At 42.3% G+C, this 23,918-nt stretch overlaps 1 protein-coding gene across 3 annotated transcripts in view; it reads right to left on the bottom strand.

Annotated features, from left to right (window-relative positions):
- Window positions 1-3,595: 3,595 nt before the first annotated feature.
- fbxl17 (F-box and leucine-rich repeat protein 17) overlaps window positions 3,596-23,918 on the bottom strand; it is a 314,946-nt gene continuing 294,623 nt past the window's right edge. For 2 of the 3 annotated variants that reach the window (XM_029638371.2, XM_029638370.2), the window contains one exon: window positions 3,596-6,021. In XM_029638371.2, the coding sequence (XP_029494231.1) occupies window positions 5,884-6,021 (138 nt within the window). In that variant the 3' untranslated portion in view covers window positions 3,596-5,883. The remainder of the gene's footprint in view (window positions 6,022-23,918) is intronic. The other variant, XR_003860846.2, reaches the window with a different exon arrangement.

The raw sequence follows: 23,918 nt of genomic DNA, 5'->3' as shown, positions 1-23,918 counted from the left end.
TAGTCTCGAACGGAGCTCATCCAGTTTATTCTCCAGGGATTGCGCGTTGCCCAATAGAATGGATGGTAGAGGCGGGTTACTCAATCACCTGAAAATTCAGCCAGGTCTCCGCCCCCTGTGCCTCTGTCTTTTCTTCACGTGAATTACGGAGATTCACGCCTGATCTCGGAGAAACAATATATCCTTCGCGTCGGACTCATTAAAGAAAAAATCTTCATCCAGTTCGAGGTGAGTAATCACTGTTCTGATATCCAGAAGCTCTTTTCGGTCATAAGAGACGGTGGCAGCAACATTATGTACAAAATAAGTTAAACAATGTGAAACACACAAGATAGCACAGTTGGTTAGGAGCCGGTAAAACGGCAGCCATCTCCTCCGGCGCCGTTCTCATGTAATCGTAGTCTGAAATCCATTATTAAGCAGTACATTTTGTCAGTACACACTTTATATTCTAATCTATTGTTTTCTATAGTTACAGGTCAGAGGTAGTCATAATCCGGTAATAGCACCGAGTGAGAGACTAATCATAACAAAGCCAGCCCAACCCTGGCAGAGTCCGTGTGGATGAAACAGTGGAAGAGCAAAGTAATACTTTAGTCAAATAAGTAATGTTCTGTGTCGTGAAAGGAGTTTTATTTGTGGTTACACTCCGGCTTTGAACAACAAAGCATAGCGGACCAAAACAAGCAGATGAGGTAGTGTAACTCCTAGCCTCTCTCCGGTGTTCCCAGTGGCTGTATGGTTCCTAAGCCAGCGTTGGATTCATGGATAGGCTCATGGGCTTTCCCTCCACTACTCCACTGGAGTCCAGAGTCAGTCAGTGTATATTACAAAATCAACCCATTAACATCTTCTCTATTCACAAGCCTGATTTTCCCCTTCTGCAGAATCAACACAATTCTATGCTCTGAAATACCGCAGGTAGCAAGGCAAACAAAATACCTCTGTGCACTATACGATGATGGACAAGAAATGTGTTTCTTTTCAGGTTGATAAATATTGAGATTCGTCGAGCGGCTGGGTCATGGGTAGGCAAGTGATTGACATCATTTCCAGTAGGAAGGAAGAGTTTGGTTTTGGAAAGGGTTAGGGGTGAGCTGGGGGAGAATGCTGAGGGGTTGCCAGAGTAAAGTTGATTCAGTGTAGGATGTAACCAGGACTTTTAGATGAGTGGACCCTCCGCAGACTGACTGAGAGGAAGGGGAGGGAGACAGAAAGAGTAGTAGGAAGACCGAAAGGGAGAGAGAAATGGAAGCAGGGATGTGGTAGAGGAGAACGTAGTGAGAAAGAAAGTGAGAATAGGGAGGTGGGAGAGACATGGAGGGAGAAAGACGAAGTAGGATGAAAGGAGTGAGGTAGAGAGAGAAGGAAAAAGAGAGCTGAGTGACAGTAGAGTAAACCTGGACAGGGCAAGAGAACACAGCTCAATAGCCAAAGCAAAGCCACCCGGGAGAAGTTACCCAAAATAGTTAAACTGGTTTAGACCAGTTTCATCAGGAAGCCAGAGTTCAATGTAAAACAGTGAAAATTTGCCTAGAAAAACACCCCTTTCTTGGTTTGTCAGCTAGATAATATCAGTTCCCTTGACAACTGACATGACAAATGTGCCATATGGTCACTGCCGATTCTTATCAGCTCCTCATAAAAAATGTAACGAAGGGCATGAATATTTACCAAGTTTAATTTATCTATTGCTATTCAGTGCTGACCGCCTGGATACTCAGCAGTGGCTCTTCCTGAGGGAAGCCTCTGAGTGCATGCGAGGCTAGCAAACACACCTTGATGAAAATTGCAGAGGTCCGAGGTTCGCCCGAGACATCAATGGAATCCACCTCAATCAGCGAGCGAATCAATGGCACACACTCACATTTGCCTAGGCGCTAATTGGCGGCAGTAAAAATTCAGCAGGCCGCATACTTTACCTCCGAGGGGAAATGGAGAAGGGAGAAATAGCTCATTTGTAGCAAGCAGACCAGAGACATTAAAAATCACTGTCATTCTACAGCCAACAGACAAATTATTTATGTATTTCCTTGCCAGGTTTAATGCAACAGAAGACTAACCACACATATTGAGAGAATTGTATTTCTTTATGAGGAAGAAATAGAGAAGCACTTGACCTGAACAGTGAAAAACACCTAAGTACTATAGAAAACGTCTGACTCTTCGGCTCCTGATAGAGCCTCTGTCAAGCAGAGGAGGCTGGTTGGAGTAGTTATAGGAGGATGGTCTAATGGTTAAAATGAATCTAAGGAGTCTAACGTTGTTTCCATATGTTTGTTATGCCTTTACAATGAGCCCGTCCTCCTATAGCTCCTCTCACCAGCCTCCTCTGCTGTGAAGTCAATATCATCGGTAAACTGAAATTAAAAGTGAGTCTCTAAACCACCTCCACACAGTGAATAACACTAAGATATATCAATGGCATGAACAATTACAGAGGTGGTGTGAGGAGTTCTCTCTCTATCTTTAATGACATGGATGCTAGAGAGAGAGCTAGGAGGGCATGGAGGGCAGGGCTTTAGTGCCACTGGGAAACAAGCAAGAACCAATTAGTTTCCTGAACAGGGTTTGTCTGATAAGAGGAGAAGAAGTGAGGGCTGTGCAAGAAGAAGTGTAAGAAGAGGTGATATAAGGGAGAGGCGAGGCCAACCAGGCTCTTTTAGGAAATTAGCTACTGAACCTCACAATCACAGGGTAATTTGTAGACTGGCCACACATTCTAAACAGCTTTCTACCCCAAGAACCACAAAGTGACAGACAGCCATGTAAATTCAAAAATGACTAGAGCTACTTGACCAAGATTCAGATAATAATAGTAATTGGTTGAAGAATAAAACCACAAACATATTGCATCCTCATCTAAAATTAAAATAAAAAATATATTTTTTAAAACCCCGCATTTTTAGCCAATCACAGATAATTTCGCAGCAGGATCAAAATAGCTGTGAACTCAGGCTGTCCGTTTGAATTAAGACAGGAAGCAGTCATCTCAGGGAGAGTTTTCCCTTCCTGTTTGACATTAGCTTCCCCGTTTCATCCTCCGACATGAAACAAACACCTTGAACAGCGAAAAGAACACTTGAAAGGGACAATATCCTCCTCTTGATCGTCAACGATGGGGGACATATTGAATGACAGCTTTTAGAGCTTTGAGAACGTCACCAGCATGCTGGGAGGCAAGCTGACGCCTCATCTCAGATGCGTGGCTGCTATGATGCTAACAAAGTGCTGACCTTGAAATCACAAGTTTCCCTGCAATGAGACAGAGACTGGTTGATTCAGATATGAGCGAACTGCTGAATATTCACAGTATCAAGGTGTCACACTCTGAGGAATGAATCTGGTACAGCTACTAGGTCTTGGCATGCAACTGTATATATGAACAGAGTGGATAGTTTGAGGATTTGAAAATCTACTTGTGTTATGCTTTATTTTAAAGTCCGATTTGATGCTGAGGAGAACACTTCATGTAGCATGAGTTAAAGACTCATTTTAAATTTCACTTGGTTCTTTCTTCTATCAAGCAGAGAGCAAAAAATATGACAGAAACAAGAGACAAAAAGAGAGAGAGAGAGAGAGAAAGAGAGAGCGCTTTAAGTAGTAGTGTTTTATTCATCTGTATGTAAATCCAGTTGTTTACTGATTGCTTTAACAAATCAGGGATCAAGAGTGCCAACATCAAGCAGAGAAAAAGAAAGTTAATGTTGAGATTACAAAACAAAAAAAAAAACTGGTGGGGGAACGAGGACTCGATCTGAAGTCAACAAGTCCTGACAAGGGATGTGTTCTTAATTGTCTCTAATCTCTACATTTCTGTAAAAAATATTACAGTGCTACTTCCTATCCTAAGTTCGGAAAACGACTAGTGTATACAGTCGAGTGACAGCATCTAAAAAAAATGATTCCAGTTGGTTATCACCATAGAAAAATACCCTGGTTATTTGCTTAATGAACATACCATTGACAGATGAGGAACAGATGAGGAACGAGAGAGGGAGGGAGAGAGAGAGTGAGAGAGAGCTCACCTATTATTTCCATAAAGGGCATGATTATACGTTCTGAGCCAGTATCTTAGATCCTATTGCGAACAAAGATATACTGTAAATGCATGGCCACACAACTAATTCTGAAAATATATGCTCAAACAAAACCAATATTGTGGGCTAAGTATAATCCTATAGTCGAGTATACATACTGTGGAAATCACTCAAATTCTCATACAGCCGAGCACAATCCCAAACCATTGATTATTACACCATACTAATGGTACAGTATACAACATCATCTTCAACTGAGAGAAAGATTTTAAAAAAAAAACAATATCAGAGAAAGACAGACCCATCTACGTACATTTTTTTCTTACCTTTTTTGTTTTGACATTAAGAACAACTACAGACATCTTCAAGACAATGTTTCTGTCAGAAGAGTTGAAGTATCGAACCTTTCTTCAGCCAGGTAAGTCATTGAGAAACAAATAGCATTTCACGAGGATGACTTTAAAAGTGTAGGTTTCCATCAGTGAAAGTAGAGAGTTTCTCTGATTTACTCGTGTTCAGTGCTGAGAAACTACTCCTTGGGAACATGCGGAGCCGTTCTGGATAGGCTGACTTTGCCCCTGACCACTGGTCCAGAGTCAGATATGGATTCATCTCCCTGATGGTTAAAGGTTGGGATAAGGGTTAGGATCATCTGCTATAGGTCCAGGGTTGCAACTTCTATGTTGAGCCCACTGAGTACTGTGACAGTAACCATGATTAGGGATGGCATTCAATGAAACCTAAACTGCACAAACCAATATCCAACACTGCTCCTGTGCCACACAAATGTCCATCAACTGTGTGAATGACATGACATTTACTAGATGAAACAAGAGCATATTAAGATTTGGAATGAAAATATACATTTTTAGTGAGCCGGAACAATATTTCCTTGCAGTTCTCCCGTGCAGCTGGATTGAATCTCTCACCTGTAGCATTTTATCAGGGAGCCATAGTTATGGTCCATCAGATGGGGCTTAGTTCCATATCGGGAACCTCATATTAGGTCGGGAGTTTACCCTGCCCATTTGAGCTCACCAGGGAAAAACTAGCCTATATCTTGGACCGGGAGTTTTTCCTGATCGGGTCACATGGTCAGAGAACCCTCGGGGCCTTAGAAACACGACACACGTATGAACATCCAACAGAAAAGGTAGAAACACGTCCAGTATGAAACGACATTGACTTCACAGTGATCAAAACATGTAGCCCTAATGGTCAACGAGACCAGAGTATAATGTTTTTTTCTAACATGTTAAGAACAATGTTTCCTTGTTTTCAGTCGCTACTCCATATCCGCAAGTCTGCTATTGCATCCAGACTGGAGTCAGGGGGAAATGTAAGGCTCACAAAACTGCCAGCACAGCAAAAGTCAACCCTCAAACGACACCCTATCACCATGCACTGTAGCACTAGTTTTGACTACAGCCACATAGGGCTCTGGTCAAAAGAAGTGCACTATGGGCAATGCAGTTCTTTGATACACAAGCCTAAGACAGAGGTATACAGTGATGTACAGTATGATTTGTCTATGACTTATGACTGAACTACAATGGAATCCAAAAAAGGTCCATCGATAAAATAAAATACATCTACAAAAATAAAAACAACCCAAAACTACAGACATCTTTCCAGAAGGTGAAAATGTGGATCAACCGGTTTGTTTAAATGAGTGTGAAGGTATTACTAAGTGTTTGTAGTAGTATGTTTGAAGTAAACATGATTGGCCATGTGGTGAGTTTTCACTTTGACTGTGCACACGCCTATGTCAGTGTGTGCGGCAATGTATACGCATGCGTGTGTGTGTGTGTGCGTAGAGGGGGGTGGGGGGCTACAGCGGTGGCTATGAGGCGTTGGATGTGTTGGGGCTCCAGCCCATCTGATAGGCTCTCTCCAGGGTTCTCTTGCAGTCCTGCATCACCGTACTGAACACGATGTGAGGGTACTGCACCACCAGCCTCTCCACAGTCTCCTCGTTCACCTGTAAACACAACAGCAGAATACAAAACGCATTAAAGGCACAATATGTTACTTTTTTGTAGTAAGACGGCTGGTGATATTATTGACGCATGAGGTGGCAGAGGAATAGACGTCATGATTCGCGTTAATCAAACAACATTTGTCTGTTCTCTTACGGTTGAGCCTCGATGACAAGGAGGCAGTTGTGGCCTGACAGCCCAGTCCACCTGAGGCTTTAGTGTCTGGTGGTTAAGCAGCAGAGCATGTCTGTCTAAATGATCTCATGAGAGAACCAGAGGACGAGGAGAGAGAGAAAGAAAATAAGAGTTCCCAGATAGAGAGAGAGAGACAAGGAGAGAGGCAAAGAGAGTTCACAGAAAGAAACAGAGAGACAGAGAGAGTTCCCAGAGAGAGACAGACTGAAAGAGAGTGGGCGGAGAGACGGAAGACGAGCGTCTTCTTCTAATTAGTCCTCTTCATGCTCTAAAGGACAAGGGAATAACAAGTAGTCAAGCACCTTCCCAGCGGTTCCATCATGCAGGGTGTCACAGCTAGGCTGAGCCTGGCTGACAGTGAGCAGGCCTAGGAGCGCTCAGGACACAACAGGGGTGAAGGATGTTAACCACAACCCACCCTGCTGGTGTCTCACTCTGGCATCAGGACACTGTCCAAAGGAAATATGTGTAAACACACACTTCCATGAGAAGAAATACACACATGCACTCACACAAAACGTGCTTGCCTGGTCCGTAGCACTGCTGGTTTTCATCCTTCCCCTCTAATCAGGGTCTGGGACACCAGGTGAGAGAATCTCTGGATTGCCAAATTCCAGTGACTTTCCCAGAATTCCCAGGTTTTCCAGAAATTCCGGTTGGAACATTCCCGGAATCAGGAGGGAATAAGCCGAAATCCGGAATCCCTCAACCAGGATTTCTGGAAAATTTATGGAAGCAACCCGAGACATTCAACCAACGAACTATCAGAGAAAAAAGAAAACCAGCAGTGTGAAACTTGGAGACTGGTTTTGACTCCCCACTGGTCTAGAAAAAGAATAGCAAAGGAAGAAGTGAAGATTCTGATGTGTTGTAGAGCAGGGGTTCTCAACCTTTTTTCCCCCCAGGGCCCACTTTTTCACATTAGCAAAATGTCACTCCACCCCCTCCCTTTTTAATATTGGTTATTGAGATATTATCTACACCACCGATATTATCTACACCACCAAAACATAGATTTTGTTTCATTCGAGAGGCGTAGGAAAATGTTGATGATTCCACGTAGTTTAACAAGACAAACGACACATTTTTAGGTTGGCTATTAAATTATGATTATAACAACAACAACAATAAATAAGGAAAATAAAGCCATGACCCGAATTCCCCAAATGTTATTCCGCTACCAAATATGTTTTATTATTATAATAGAATTTATTTGAACCCTCAATTTAAATATACAGTAGCAGTCAAACGTTTTCTTTATTTTTACTATTTTCTACATTGTAGAATATAGTGAAGACATCAAAACTCTGAAATAACACATATGGAATCATGTAGTAAACGAAAATAGCTTTGCACACTCTAGGCATTCTCTCAACCAGCTTCACTTGGAATGCTTTTCAAACAGTCTTGAAGGAGTTCCCACATATGCTGAGCACTTGTTGGCTGCTTTTCCTTCACTCTTGCGGTCCAACTGCAGCCCAAATAGGTGTGTCCAAACTTTTGACTGGTACTGTACATATTCTCTTTTACAGAAGGTGAATAAATCAATTGATAGCAACAGAGTCACACATTTTTTCTCTATTATAACAAACCTAACACAATGTTACAATCTAATTGCTCGGTGGTAAGCGCTATAGGTCCAGGGTTGCATCAGAAATAGTTTTGCTATTGTCACAGCTGTTTATTAAAAGGGCTGTGTTCTGGTGAATAAAGTTGTCTGTAGAGGGCTTGGCCACACACTGGCCAACCAAGGCGTTCCATGGCTTAATACACATTCTGTAAGTTATTGACGGTCTTTGCATTATAGTCAACTCCTAATTCGGTTGGGGGAAAATAATACTCTCATCCTAGTCCATTGTGGGTTGATTTTACAGTTTATTAAATAAAAAAGGAAAAAGGAAACCGCACACTGCTCTTGATAGTATCACCGAGATTTAAAAAGCTCACGGCCCTCATCAGAAGGCAAATAAGATTGCTCAGATGTGCGAGTGCCTTTTGATTTTTTTTTTTTTTACCGTTTATTAAATAGCATAGGCTACAATAACGAGTGACAGCAAAAAACATCCAGTGTTTCCTCAATATGTTTGGAGTGTTGACAGTCAACACTGTTGTAATTCATGTCAACGTGTAAAGGGCTTCATGCAGCGCACTTCTCCTCAAATAGAAAATACTAGGCTCCTGTAAATTGTATTGTACGTGTGAAGCACGTTCTCAATGCGAAAGATATAGCCTTGGCCTACCGTTGATACGATGCTATAGGACAGAAATATCTCAATAGCCTATGTTAGGAGGAGCAAGAGGCTGTCTTTGGAAATGGGGATAGATACAAGCCAAATGCTTTCTATAGAACAAACTTCACGTCAGGATAGGCAACCCACATGAATAATTCATGCATGTGTGTTATATTAAACATAGAGGGAATAAAATGTAGGCAAGCAATAAACATTTCAGAACAACTACTAGTCGAATAAGACAATGGGAGAGATGGTGAATTTTGGCAAAGAGATGTATTTTTAGACTAATACACAAATAGCCAAACTGAAAACTGCAGACATTACTAGTGCCTCCCCCCGCGATCAAACTGACATAAAAAAATAACGTGATCAGAAATCTCAACTAGCAAGCAAGTTGCAGCAAAGAAGAATTGAGTGCGTGCGCGGATCCTGGCAGGGGGGGAGCTTTTCGGCACAACACCGGCTTTACAGGGTCGAAATTGCAAACATCTACGCTGGCTGAACAGCAGCCGAAAATAGAACCCATTGTATAAGATTACTTCTCATGTCCGATTTCCTTGACTCCTCAAATTTAGAAGGTCGTAGCTCAGCTTTTGAATGACATGGAGACAAGCCAAAGATATCCATGTATCAGAGATACGTCTTTGTTGGGCACTCTACCCCTTTGTTTCTAGCCTAAAAGCATTGTGGATTTATACGTCGTTATAGATCGGCATATACAATCATGAATTTGTTTATTTTTTTAAGTGACCCCTTAAATAAAGGAAGGTCCCATGCCCTCCCCAGGTGACCCCTAGGTTGGGAACGCCTGTTGTAGAGGCTCATTAGAGAACTAAATGACAAGCCTTTGATTGCTTTGATAACATATTATGTGCGCTATATTGTACTGAGGAGAATAGAACGATTCCCCCAACAAACTCGTTAATCAGGCCTTAATTACAATTACGAGGGATCTAAAAAATGGGCCTGTCAATGTGATGGGAGGCCATTACCTTCATTAATGCTAATTTAGTGCAGCGCTGTGTGCAGCGTAAACAGGCTTGACACAAAATGGCTCCCAATCAAAGCGCTGAATCATCCGCTAATTGCTAGTTGCTGCAACAATACAACTATTTAAGCCGTAACACTATCACTGTTTGATGTGTGTGTGTGAAAGTATTTCAATGACCTGTGTTGTTCTGTTCAGATGATTGGTTTGTTTTGGTCTTGTTCTTTTACGCCTGTTCTGTCTTTTTGACTGTTTTTCCCTGTTAGGCAGAACCAATTAATACACATTGGAAAAAATTGAAAGGAAATAAGTTAACTCAGGATATTTATTTAGATTTATTCTGTTTGTGAGAAGTTTGAGTCTAAAACTTTTTGAATTTTTTACAAATGCCATATAAAGGCTTATTTCCATGGGAGGTTTTGAGAACCTGCCACAGATGATGTGGACATTACCTTTATATAGCAAATAATGTATAAAGGTAAAACATTGTTATTAAATAATGAATATACCTGATCTGATGCACTAAAAACCCAATACAATTACAAGTTCAAACACAAAGGGAGAAGGATAAAACAAAGTGATGCATGAAATATGAATTACAGCATCATTACAATCTTAGAGGATTTATGCCTGTCTTTTTTCAAAATAAATCAATCCAATCCCCTGTACCACCCTGAGCTCTTCACTGTCCCTTATAAAACAAAGCCGTGCCCTTTCCAAGACATGATGACATCACCACACCTGCTTGGTATTTACAACCATCACACACACACACCATCACACACACACACACACACACACACACACACACACACACACACACACACACACACACACTTTGTATTGTGAGCCAGAGTCTATGTAGAGACATGAAGGTCACTACTCAGCGCTTTGTGTCTGGGGGTGTTTTCACCAAACCCTGATGTACTATTCTGAAAGAGATCCATATGAAACTGTAGAGCCATAGTATGATAGAGCATATTGCAACAGGCTGGTGCTTTTCATCTTACATACAGATCTGAGACGGCAGCCACACATATCTGGAGCCAGGGCCTATACTTAGGATATTTTCCCCCAGTTTAACTTCAAAGATGCAGTTCCTGTGGATCCTAATGTTGTCTGACATGACAAAGTGCTGTTGTCAGAGAGACAGAGAACGAGAGAGAGACAGAGAGACAGAGACAGAGACAGAGAGAGAGAGAGAGAAAGAGAGAGAGAGAGAGAGAGAGAGAGAGAGAGAGAGAGAGAGAGAGAGAACGAGACACACACAGACACACAGAGGCAGGACAAAGACAATCCTTTCCAATACCCCATTAAAACCCCCCTCGTTCATTTGGATAAAACAGATGCAACTCTTAATCAGTAACAAGTGAAAACGTTGAGTGAAAACATCGGGTAAATCACTTCCATTTCAAGTAAAGACTAGGATCTGTGAAATGAAGTCTCATCTCTTTTCCTGAACAAGTGTTCCTCAGACACCATGTCCCACCTATCTGTGATTTAGAGCTCAATAGTGTCTGTGTATCGACAACTGTTCCTTGGCGTTGCACCTCAGCCATCGTTCCGGCTAGCAGTGACTGGCCGGTGGTAAAGGTGACCTTTCAGAGAGTGCTGCCTTGCTGCTCCCCCTTTTACTGCCAGGGGTTTTAAGAACCACTCTCACATGCAAATGTATTCCATCACCATGTAAAATATACATTTACCACCTGCACCGGGGCCTTTCGTGAGTAACCACGTCACTAAAACACCTCGTAAAGATGACAAACGCTGGCGTGTGCGCACGGTGGCACCGTGGCGTCCATGGGAAAAAGGGGCTCGTAAATCGATAATCAGATACACAAGCAAAAGATGCATATCAGGGGACAAGGACGAAGAGCAGACTGGTTGCCAGTCTTTTCCCCCTAATGTTGTTGTTGTTGTCATGAGTGGGCTAAAGCAGACCCGGACCTGGCCACATGGAGTGATCCTGAGTCTACGGGAGAATACGAGAAACAACTGTGGTGGATAAGGAAAGGAGTACATTAATACCTGGCATATGTTCTCTGGGACTCCCTTTAAACAGAGAGAACATGGAACTCATGTTCCCAGATACAAGTTTTAAAAATACAAAACTCACCTCAGTGCAAGTAAAACAGGTCAGATATCCAGAAGGAGGAAGAGTATTTAGATGAAGGTGAAATAAAGAGTTTCATTTAACCAAATGTGCACTCAATCAGAGATGGACTACAACTCAAAACATCCTTCCATTTGTACTGTTCATTATGCTCTCTCCGTACACATCAAAAGAGACAAACACAGCCAACGCCAAAGCCTCTTTCCACTCCCATCCACAGAGTGCATCACTCACCTACTAAATACATTTGGGGGACAATGTTTCAAAGGGCAGTTTAAGCAGCTGAGGAATGCTGTGCCTCAAATATCTCAGTAAAAGCACGTTTAATAAACAGGCTGGGTTTAAACAGGCTGGATTTATAGTGGCCCTAAAAGTGCCTGCAGGAAAATCTGCAGTTGTAAAGTTCCTAAACGAGTGACTGGACGGACAGCAGATACTTCTCTGGCTCTGATAAGAGCTCTGAGGAGAGGGGAGGAGGGAGTAAAAAGGAGAGGAGAACAGGGCGGAAGGCAACGAGTGTGAACAGAACAGACATGGTTGTGAAGGGCACATAAAGTGGGCATAACATGCTATGAAAAAGAGTGGGTACGTCACCAGCAGATGGTCTTCGTACAGAGCCTTCAGAAAGTATTCACACCCCTCGACTTTTTCCACATTTTGTTGTGTTACAGCCTGAGATTAAAATGGATTCAATTGAGAAGCGTCACTGGCTTACACACAATACCCCATCATGTAAAAGCTGGAATTATGTTTGAAGAAATGTTTACAAATGAATAAGAAATGAAAAGCTGGAATCTCTTGAGTCAATAAGCATTCAACCCCTTTGTTATGACAAGCCTAAATAAGTTCAGGAGTAAACATTTGCTTAACAAGAAAATCTATGGCAAGACGTTAAAATGGTTGTCGAGCAATGATTAACAACCAACTTGACAGAGCTTGAATTTTTGTATCGACTCGGGTGTGAATTCTTTACGTAAATGAGATATTTCTGTATTTCATTTTCAACACATTTCCTAAAATGTCTAAAAACATGTTTCTACTTTGTCATGATTGGGTATTGTGTGTAGATGAGTGAGACATTATTTTTTAAAATACAGACTAACACCACAAAAGTGGAATAAGTCAAAGGGTATGAATACTTTCTGAAGGGACTGCAATTCTTTAGCATCTGGTACCTAAAGAGAAACCAGTCCGGGTCTGGTTCTCGTTACCAGATTACATCCCTGAGCAATGACTCATTGAATCTCTCTCTCTCTCTCTCACACACACACACGCGCACGCACGCACGAAAACACCTATACAGCATCAGAGCGAGCGACAGCCTCAGTGCCAGAGACAGAGGTAAAGCTCTGTGGGTCAGCACGGGGTTGGATCAACTATGTTAGTAAACCCTCCACTCCATCATGTGTGACAAACAGAACATGGGGAATGTGTTCAGGGCAACCCCAATTTCTCCCAGCATGCCTGGATTTTTTTTTTTATCTACACAGGGAAGGAGGAATTTCCTGACCCCAGAGGGCAGAGACGGTCCCAGAGAAATAGATGGCTTTAACATCACTGAACACAAATCCTCTTTTAGTTTGATATATTTAGGAGTCAAACACCACACGCACACACACACTCCTAGAGAAGATAGTGAATTGGTAAATAAATGGTCAACTAACTTAAAACAGAACATTATAATAGAATAATAGCTTTAGTGTTTACAATACAGGAAACGCTCCTTTCAACCTCAAACGAGCACCCTGGAAAAGCGCTGTAAAACATGCAGGGGAATTTCCCCTAATCATAAGTAATATCACATCAAACTACTTGTGTAAAATAAGTTCTGGTCCTGTCATTAAGTAACGGCTATTTCATTTGTCATATGTTGTACTCGGGCGTAATAAGACTATGGGGATTGTATGTACTGTCGCCATGCTATTACTGGAGCCGAAGGGATTAATACTGAACAATGTAAACGCAACACACAACAATATCAAAGATTTTACTGAGTTACAGACCATATCAGGGAATCAGTCAATTGAGATAAATGAATTAGGCCTTAATCTATGGATTTCACGTGACTGGGAATACAGATATGCATCTGCTGGTCACGGATACTAACAAAAAAAAACAAACATGGGCCTCAAGATCTCGTCACGGTTTCCCCGTGCATTCAAATGGCCATCGATAACCTGCAATTCAGTTCGATGTCCTTAGCTTACGCCTGCCTATACCATAACCCCACAACATTTCAGAGAAATACGTTTTTTTTTTTTTTTTTGTGCGTACAGAACAATTTCTGGGATCTGTTCTTTCAGCTCATGAAACATGGGACCAACACTTTACATGTTGCGTTTATATTTTTTTGTTCAGTGTAGATTATAAGATCTGGCAACAACAAGACAACGGTGACAGTCTACATACACTGGTTGTGACCGGCCATCAATTCAGCCTTCAATCATCATAGACTGTTCACATTGGAAGATGTTCAAAGATGTACTGTGCGTTTTGGCCCTAAATAACAGATGTATCTAATGAAACATCTATCTAACCAGGAGAAACATGAAGATGTGCATTGGAGAGAAAAAAGAAAAGAAAAGGCCTTTCATCAAAAGGGACAGTAGGCACATTGGTATTCTAAACATGTCACGAGCTCTTGAAACTCCTTCCTGATCCAGCCCTGTAGAGCCAGTGTACATTGGTTTTCCACATAGACTAGTATGGGTCAGAATAAAGCAATCCTAAAAGACCTGTTGACTGATGTAGGCTTCACTTGATCTCAACAGGCTGATCTTGCTTTTTTCCTGAGACGGGAAGAGATATAGTACAGTACCGCACAAATCTCCGGAAGCAAGCAGGAACAGATTCCAGAGCAGCTTACTGGAGTCCGAGACATGAGGAATTCCATAAGGAAAGTGACAACAGGGCTATTGTGTTGGGGTTACAGTAGGCCAGAAAACGGCCCCTTTAACTGCCCCTGGAATCAACACAAGGACACCCTGACCCTGTCCCTTTAAAGGGACAACGTATTCTGAGATCTGGGAAATTAGGAATCAGTCTTGGTTAAGTAAAGCACTACACCTCTCGGTACACATCTCATGTGGTTCTGTTAACCTCCTCCGACTGGAGGGTAAATGCTGCAGGATGGGAGGAGGAGAGGAGTACAGGAGGAGAAGAGGAGAAAAAAAGGGGGATGAGGAGGATTTTATCAAACTGAATCAAATAAACTGAGCAGAATCCAAAACTTACACAACCTTGCTTGGTCTTGACTAGAATAGAAAGAGAAAGAGAAAGAGAAAGAGAGAGAGAGAGAGAGAGAAAGAGAGTGAAAGAGAGAGCGAGAATGAAAGTGAGAGAGCTAGAGAGACAGAGACAGAGAGAGTGAGAAACAGAGAGAGAGAGAGAGAGAGAGAGAGAGAGAGAGGGAGAGAAAGAGAGAGTGAAAATGAAAGCGAGAGAGCTAGAGAGAGAGAGAGAGTGAGAGAGACAGAGAGAGAGTGAAAGAGACAGAGAGAAAGAGAAAGAGAGTGAATCAACGGAATCAAATAAACTGAGCAGAATCCAAAACTTACACAACCTTGCTTGGTCTTGACTAGAATAGAAAGAGAAAGAGAAAGAGAAGAGAGAGAGAGAGAGAGAGAGAGAGAGAGAGAGAGAGAAAGAGAAAGAGTGAAAGAGAGAGCGAGAATGAAAGTGAGAGAGCTAGAGAGACAGAGACAGAGAGAGTGAGAAAGAGAGAGAGAGAGAGAGAGAGAGAGAGAGAGAGAAAGAGAGAGTGAAAATGAAAGCGAGAGAGCTAGAGAGAGAGAGAGAGAGAGAGAGAGACAGAGAGAGAGTGAAAGAGACAGAGAGAAAGAGAGTGAAAGAGAGAGTGAAAGAGAGAGAAAGTGAAAGAGAGTGAAAGAGAGAGAGAGACAGAGAGCTAAAAGAGTATACACCAGTGTGTGTGTCTGCCTCCATACTTTCTCATTGAAGGGCACAGCTGAGTTTCCTTTCACATCTTTAGTGGACTGTCTCCGTCTTTCACTCTTCTACCCTCTATCTCACTCTTGCTTTCTCCGCCACTTTCTCTCGCTCCTGCCCTTTAAAAGTGAGATGAAGAGATGATGAGGAGGGGGGGGGGGCTCAGTTAAGACCGCCGATCAATACCCCTTCACACGGCGGCATGAGATTTAAGATTACACCACTGACCACACATGGCAAATGACTCCATCACTTGGTGAACTTTGACCTTCAAGCCTAACCAAAGAGGAAAATAGAGAACCAAAGCAGGGGGAGAGACGGAAGGAATGACAAGTCAATGTAATGATATCTTACCGACTTAGCTCTGATATTTTAGACCTTACAAAAATAAACATACAATTTTAAGGACATTAATATAGTAGTGTATATTATAGGAAAAGGTCAAGTAGGAAGTGGTCATTCTAGTAAAGTCCTTTCATTTCAGTTCACAAACACAGGCCATGTCATGATTCTTACTTCCTTCCATCTGAACTTGAAACTGTATGTAATAACAAGAACTGGCCAATAGGCTTGTTAGACCTCAAAATCTCTTTTCTGAAAAACTTCTTGAAACTTTACACATAACTCATCCTTTTCTCAGAGCCCAGAGTTTAGTCCCTCAACAATTACTGTGGTGTTTGTGTCTGCAAATTGCTCTGAATATCTGTCTCTAGTCATAACAGAGGTATGCATCAGCCGAGCATCCATATTGATTATGATGCCTGTGGTTTTAACAAGGTCCATGTGGTCCCTCAATGGGAGAACACCATGCATCGCTCTGTCCCCCTCTCCCTCTCTTGGCCATTAACATAACTCATTATGCTTGCGACCAGTGTTACTTGAGAGCAATGTCATTATTTCCCCGGTCCTGGTTCACGCTGATTCAGTGAGTTTGCCGTCGTTCTGTTTCAGCACCAGAGATATTTGTTTTCCCCCTCTTAACTAAGGAGAGGAGAGGTACGGTAAAGCTGTGTAAACAAATATTCTAATAAAAACATTCCTATTAGGAACACATGGATGGAATCCCTTAGATGGTACATCAACAGTCTTGGGTGTGTTGGTTGGCTGTGAAAATCCCGGGCGCCTGTTTGATTCGCTGGCTAGTCAAAGCAGTCGTGAATGTTATTGCTAAAGGAGAAAGACACTGCAACGTTCGCAACAACAACAAAAAAAGTCCATGAAACAGTGTGTGTTACTCAACTGCAAAATAGACAAGGGGCTGGGAAGTAGTTATGCGAAGTGATGACTCATAACCCGCAGTCCCCGCGGTTATATCTGCGGGGCGGGCGGGCGGGTTTAGGGTCATGACATAGTGTGGACGAAGGGCGGGTGGGTGGCAGGCGGGTTGAATAAAGAAATAACAATGCATAAAACATTTGCGATTCATATCTATAGGCTACATTTAGGTTTTCCTTTCCAATTCTATCTGACTTTAGGGCTCCCGAGTGGCACGGCGGTCGAAGGCACTGCATCTCAGTGCCAGAGGCGTCACTATAGTACCTGGTTCGAATCCGGGCTGTATCACATCCGGCCGTGATTGGGAGTCCCACAGGGCGGAACACAATTGGCCCAGCGTCGTCCGGGTTTGGCCGGGGTAGGCCGCCATTGTAAATAAGAATTTGTTCTTAACTGACTTGCCTAGTTAAATAAACGGTTCAATAAAGAAAACGCCAAATGCTTTTGGGATCTTGGACAGAAAAGTTCATGTAGATCCAATGAGGCAAAAAGGACAATTGTCAGAGTTGAATTAAATAGAGAGGCGCTATACAAATTTGACAGTCACAAGATGGGGACTTCAAAATGGCACGTCAAGGGAACTGTATTGTTCATATGGGTTAAATGGAACAGTAAGCTAAATGAATATAGGTCTATAATCTCTCACATAGCCTAATATAATATTAACTCCTGTAGAATGAAGCATTTCTTAGAGTAAAACTATACACCAAATGTACATTTTGATTCAGGAACAGGAGTGGAGAAATATCATTTCTTTCTTTCAGCATCTTGAGAGAATGAATGTACAGGTAGGGACCATCTGCAAAGGTGATATCTTGATTAGCATCATACAAGCTGATAGTATTTCAATCAAAGCTGAACTGAAATCTTAATGAAATACATTTTGGGTCATTTTAACAGATTTTAATTTCCCCAAAACTGGTAATTTTGATAAATGTACAAAAATAATCTTCCCAGTTTTTTTTGTTTTGTTATTGCAATTTCTCTCCGGTCTCTAAACGTCTTTAAAAACACAAGATAAGTACATTTCACACCAGTTGACCTTTTCCACATTTAAAAATGTATTAAATTGAGATTGTGTCACCGGCCTACACACAATACCCCATAATGTCAAAGTGGAATTATGTTTGTAGAAATGTTTGCTAATTAATAAAAACTTTAAAGCTGAAATGTCTTGAGTCAATACGTATTCAATCCCTTTGCTATGGCAAGCCTAAATATTTGCTTAACAAGTCACATAATAAGATGCATGGACTCAATGTGCAATAATAGTGTTTAACATGATTTTTTGAATGACTACCTTATCTCTGTACCCCACACTATTATCTGCAAAGTCCCTCAGCCGGGCAATTAATTTCAAACACTGATTCAACCACAAAGACCAGGGAGGATTTCCAATGCCTCGCAAAAGAAAGGTAGTTATTGGTAGATTGGTCAAAATAACAATAGCAGACATTGAATATCCCTTTGAGCAGGGTGAAGTTATTAATTACACTTTGTATGGTGCATCAATACACCCAGTCACTACAAAGATACAGGCGTCCTTCCTAACTCAGTTGCCGGAGAGAAAGAAAACTGCTCAGGGATTTCACCACGAGGCTAATGGTGTTTTAAAAACAGTTACAGAGTGTAATAGGCTGTGATAGGAGAAAACTGAGGGTGGATCAACAAGATTGTAGCTACCCCACAATACTAACATACATGACAGAGTGAAAAGAAGAAAACCTGTACAGAATACAACTATACCAAAACATGCATCCTGTTTGCAATAAGGCACTAATGTAAAATGTACAAAAATGTGGCAAAGAAATTCACTTTATGTCCTTGGGGCAAATCCAACACAACACATATTTTTGCAGGCATGGCGGTGGCTGCATCATGTTATGGGTATGCTTGTAATCTGCAAGGACTAGGGAGTTTTGTTTTTAGGATAAAACTAAACAGAATATAGCTAAGTACAGGAAAAGTCCTAGAGGAAAACCTGGTTCAGTCTGCTTTCCAAAACACACTGGGAGACAAATGCACCTTTCATTAGCACAATACCTTAAAACACAAGGCCAAATATACACAAATTGCTTATTAAGACAACATAGAATGTTCCCAAGTGGCCTATTTACAGTTTTGACTTAAACCAGCTTGAAAATCTATGGCAAGACTTGAAAATGGCCGTCTAGCTGTGATCAACAACCAACTTGACAGAGTTTAAATCATTTCTCGAAGAATAATCCAGGTGTGCAAAATTCTTATAGACCCAGGAAGACTCACGGTTGTAATAGCTGGCAAATGTGATCTAACATGTACTGACTCAGGTGTGTGAATACTTACGTAAATTAGATATTTAAATCTATATAATTCATCTTAAATTCAGGCTGTAACCCAACAAAATGTGGAACAAGTCAAGGGGTATGACAACTTTCTGAAGGCACTGTATCTAATTAGAGACCATTTGACTAACAAATCGCCTTCAACATTTCGGAAATTATCAGCAGGAACATAAACCTATCTAAAAAGGCCTGTCAAAAAATGTTGTTCGCCGGGGCCTCCCGAGTGGCGCAGTGGTCTAAGGCACTGCATCGCTTTGCTAGCTGTGGCACTAGATATTCTGGGTTCGAGTCCAGATTATGTCGGAGCCGGCCGCAACCGGGGAGACCCATGGGGCAGCGCACAATTAACCCAGCATCGTCCGTGTTAGGGGAGGGTTTGGCCGGCAGGGATGTCCTTCGCAATAGCGAATCCTGTGGCATGCCGGGCGCAGTGCACGCTGACACAGTCGCCAAGTGTACGGTGTTTCCTTCGACACATTGGTGCGGCTGGCTTCCGGTTTAGGTGGGCATTGTGTCAAGAAGCAATGCGGCTCGGTTGTTTCAGAGAACGCACGGCTCTCGACCTTCACCTCTCCCGAGTCAGTACAGCAGTTGCAGTGATGAGACAAGACTGTACCTACCAATTGGATACCACAAAATTGGGGAGAAAAAGGGTCAAATAAATAAGCAATAAATCACTGTACAGCACATTTTCTATCGGACTATTAGTGGGTTAGGATCGGGAGCGGTCCTCAGATTTTCACTTCATCGCATAGTCAGGTGGTTGCGGATGGGTTGTTATCAATTGCAGGTGGGTGCAGGTGAACAAACAGCTGACCCGCACATCACTACTGGGAAGTTAAGTATTTTCTTTTGAGACTATTTAACTAGCTTAGGCATTGTCCTTCAAGAAAAATCCAGCGTGTTCAGTTTTAGTAGATTACTAAAACATAAATAGTACTGGGGCAGAAATGCCATTCCAGTGAGGATTGGCCATGTGAAGAGCCTGCTGTTCTGAGGAACATGCTCTGACATATGGGCTACTTGTGGCTAAAATGGATCTGTTTCTCTGAAGATAAAAGGAAGACACTTCTCCAGTCTTTCAGCTCCCTGCTTCAAAGCCTGGCAGGCAGACAGTTTAAAGATGACAAAATGAAATGATTTGGTTATTTTGGGCGAGTTTGGATCAATAGCATTCTTTCTCTCCCTGTCAGGCCGTGGAGGTTTGGCCCTAAGGGCAGCGGGGTAATGAGTGGAAGCAGGCAGAACGCGCCATTCCCCAGACACTAGGGGTGTTTAATCTCAATGCCCCATTCTAAACTGTGTTAACAGCAAATAGCACAAGTGGAATCAGGGACAGTAACTCCACACATCTATTTTATAGTACACATGCATACACACTCCACACAAGACACAAAGGGAGACAGACACAAAGGGAGACAGACACAAAGGGAGACAGACACAAAGGGAGACAGAGGCCGACACATGCATAATACAATTTTTACATCGTCGAAACTACAATTATACATTTGGATCACAATTTGAATCGACTTTGAGTGGAAAAACAAGCGAGAACCTTCACGTGGTTGAAGTCACCCCCAGCTAAACCCAGATCCTAGCAAAGCAGAGCTATCACCAGTTCCCAGACTATAAAACCCATCCAGTGAGGAAGTGTGTTAATATCAAAGTATAACGGTCGATCCTTCACATCCCCCGTCACCATATGGTCCCTGTTAACAGTCCTATGAATTTTACACATTATGGGTTCTAGGACTGGTCCACATTGTGAGGCTATGGACACGCACGCACACACACACACACACGTGCACACACACACGTGCACACACACACGTGCACACACACACACACACACACGTGCACACACACACACACGTGCACACACACACACACACACACACACACACACACACACACACACACACACACACACACACACACACACACACACACACACACACACACACACACACACACACACACACACACACACACACACTAACATTCCCCCACATTCTGACACTTCCAAACAAATCCACACGGGACTTGCCAAGGAAAAGCCGTGGCTAAGTCCTGCGCTCCCCTCCCTCCGTGTGTCAAGGTTATCACACAAGTGTGTATTTGTGTAAAAAGACCTTTGGGCCTGCATCCCAAATGGCACCCCATTTCCTTTATAGTCCACTACTTTTGACCAGAGCCTTCTAGGCCACAGTCAAAAGCAGTGCTCTATATAGGGTATAGGGTGCCATTTGGGATCGCGGCCCTCTGACACCTCTCTCTTTGCAGGGAGGGAGAGGAAACCAATGAAGTGAACACAATCACTTCCTCTCATTCAAACTGTAACCATGCACCATGTCTGCTAGCAGCAGCACAGCTATGGATGACAACAATCTAATAGGGGATAATGCTAATAGCTAACCGGGGGCAGAATCAGTGACTTGCACTATTCTCTCCCTAGAAACAAACGGGACTTCATTCGACGCAGACAAAAAAACATGACGAGCGATGCCAACCAATCAGGGACGAGCTCCCTGTGCCCCATGTGGATCAATACAAACTAATCAAGATCTTCCTGCAAACACATTTTTTTGAGCCTGACCAAATAAGAATCTTCATAAAAGAGAAATTCATCTTGCTCTCTCCCCAACCCTCATCTCTCAAGGGTAGACCAGAAGGCCTGCAAACTACACAATGAAAAGACCGTAATAAACTCATCCAGATGAGGACATGGCTCTCAACAGACCGGCTATATTTTATCCAGAGCTAATACAGTATAATACAATATCTGGAGCACACTCCGAGAGCCCCGTGCTCAGCTGATCCTGAAGGACATGTCATATCAAACTGAATTGAGTCACCATGGCAGCGGGACTATATAAGTGGCCCTGGCCCTAACTAAGCAGCCCAGAGCCCATGTTTTACCATGCTGATGTCTCTACTGCTATCACCACTGACCTCACACTGCTGTGAATGACTAGTCCTAGGGATAGAGGGATGGGGCGAGAGATGGAGAGAGGGATGAGAGAGGTCAACATTTCTTGTGAGGAAACGTAGTTTAGAGGCACTGCTCTTTTCTAAAGGGAGGGATACAGGAGAGATGGAGACATCTCAGCGAGAGAGAGAGAGAGAGAGAGAGCCATCAACCGGTTAGAGAGAGAGAGCCATCACCAGTTAGAGGGAGAGAGAGAGAGAGAGAGAGAGAGAGAGAGAGAGAGAGAGAGCCATCAACCGGTTAGAGAGAGAGAGCCATCACCAGTTAGAGGGAGAGAGAGAGACATCACCAGTTAGAGAAAGAGACGGAGAGAGAGAGAGCCATCACCAGTTAGAGAGAGACTCAGTGAGCATAGCCTTGCTATTGAGAAAGGCCGCCGTAGGCAGACATGGCTCTCAAGAGAAGACAGGCTATGTGCACACTGCCAACAAAATGAGTTGGAAGCTGAGCTGCACTTCCTAACCTCCTGCCAAATGTATGACCATATTAGAGACACATATTTCCCTCAGATTACACAGACCCACAAAGAATTCGAAAAACAAATCCAATTTTGATAAACTCCCATATCTATGTGAAATACCACAGTGTGCCATCACAGCAGCAAGATTTGTGACCTGTTGCCACAAGAAAAGGGCAACCAGTGAAGAACACCATTGTAAATACATCCCATATTTATGTTTTCCCTTTTGTACTTTAACCATTTGCACATCATTACATCACCGAATATATATATATACTTAATATGACATTTGAAATGTCCTTATTCTTTTGGAACTTCTGTGAGTGTAATGTTTACTGTACATTTTTTGTTGTTTATTTCACTTGTGCTTATTCTCTATTTAACTTGGTTTGGCAATGTAACCATATGCTTCCCTTGCCAATAAAGCCCCTTATAACTAGTTGCTCCTACCCTCTACTTTTTTGAACATTTTGTTAAAAATCGCGCAACATTTCAGCGCCCTGCTACTCATGCCAGGAATATAGTACGTTCATATGGTTAGAATGTGTGTATAGGAAACCCTCGGACGTTTTTAAAACTGGTTAAATCACGACTGTGGCTATTACATAACGTGCGTTACATCGGAAAGCGCAGGAAAACCTGATCACAGAAAATGGAAATAAATATCCTTGCGCCACTTCCAGCAATTGTTAACAGTGAGCCGAATTAGATAAGACCGAGCATTCAACTCCCACAGCATCCCCATGCAGTCGAATTTAATCCTCTTTGATTCTTGGTTGAACCGAAAGAGGGGCACGACGTACCTCCGGTCTCCGCCCAGATCATTCCGGAAGAGCTCTCTCCTGAAATTTTTTCCAAGACGACAGCTAATGATATGTACATCGCCTACGGATGATTTTTATCGCTTATTAACGTTTACTAATACCTAAAGTAGCATTACAAACGTATTTCGAAGTGTTTTGTGAAAGTTTATCGTCTACTTTTTGAATTTTAAAAAATGACGTTACGTTGTGAAATCGCTGTTTTTTTCGTTTATCACACAGTCTACATATAACGATATCTTGGCTTTATATGGCCCGATTTAATCGAAATAAAGACCCAATAGTGTTTATGGGACATCTAGGAGTGCCAACAAAGAAGATGGTGAAAGGTAATGACTGTTTTCTATTTTATTATGCGGTTTGTGTAACGCCGAAATGCTAATTATTTTGTTTACGTCCCCTGCTGTGCTTTTCTGTTGTAGTGTATTGGTGCATGCTATCAGATAATAGCTTCTCATGCTGTCGCCGAAAAGCATTTTAAAAATCTGACTTGTTGCCTGGATTCACAACGAGTGTAGCTTTAATTTGATACCCTGCATGTGTATTTTAATG

Source organism: Oncorhynchus nerka, linkage group LG27, assembly GCF_034236695.1.
Source record: "Oncorhynchus nerka isolate Pitt River linkage group LG27, Oner_Uvic_2.0, whole genome shotgun sequence".
NCBI classification, from domain to species: domain Eukaryota; kingdom Metazoa; phylum Chordata; class Actinopteri; order Salmoniformes; family Salmonidae; genus Oncorhynchus; species Oncorhynchus nerka.
The sequence above is the reverse complement of the archived record's forward strand: the minus strand, read 5'-3'. Positions and strand labels throughout refer to the sequence as shown.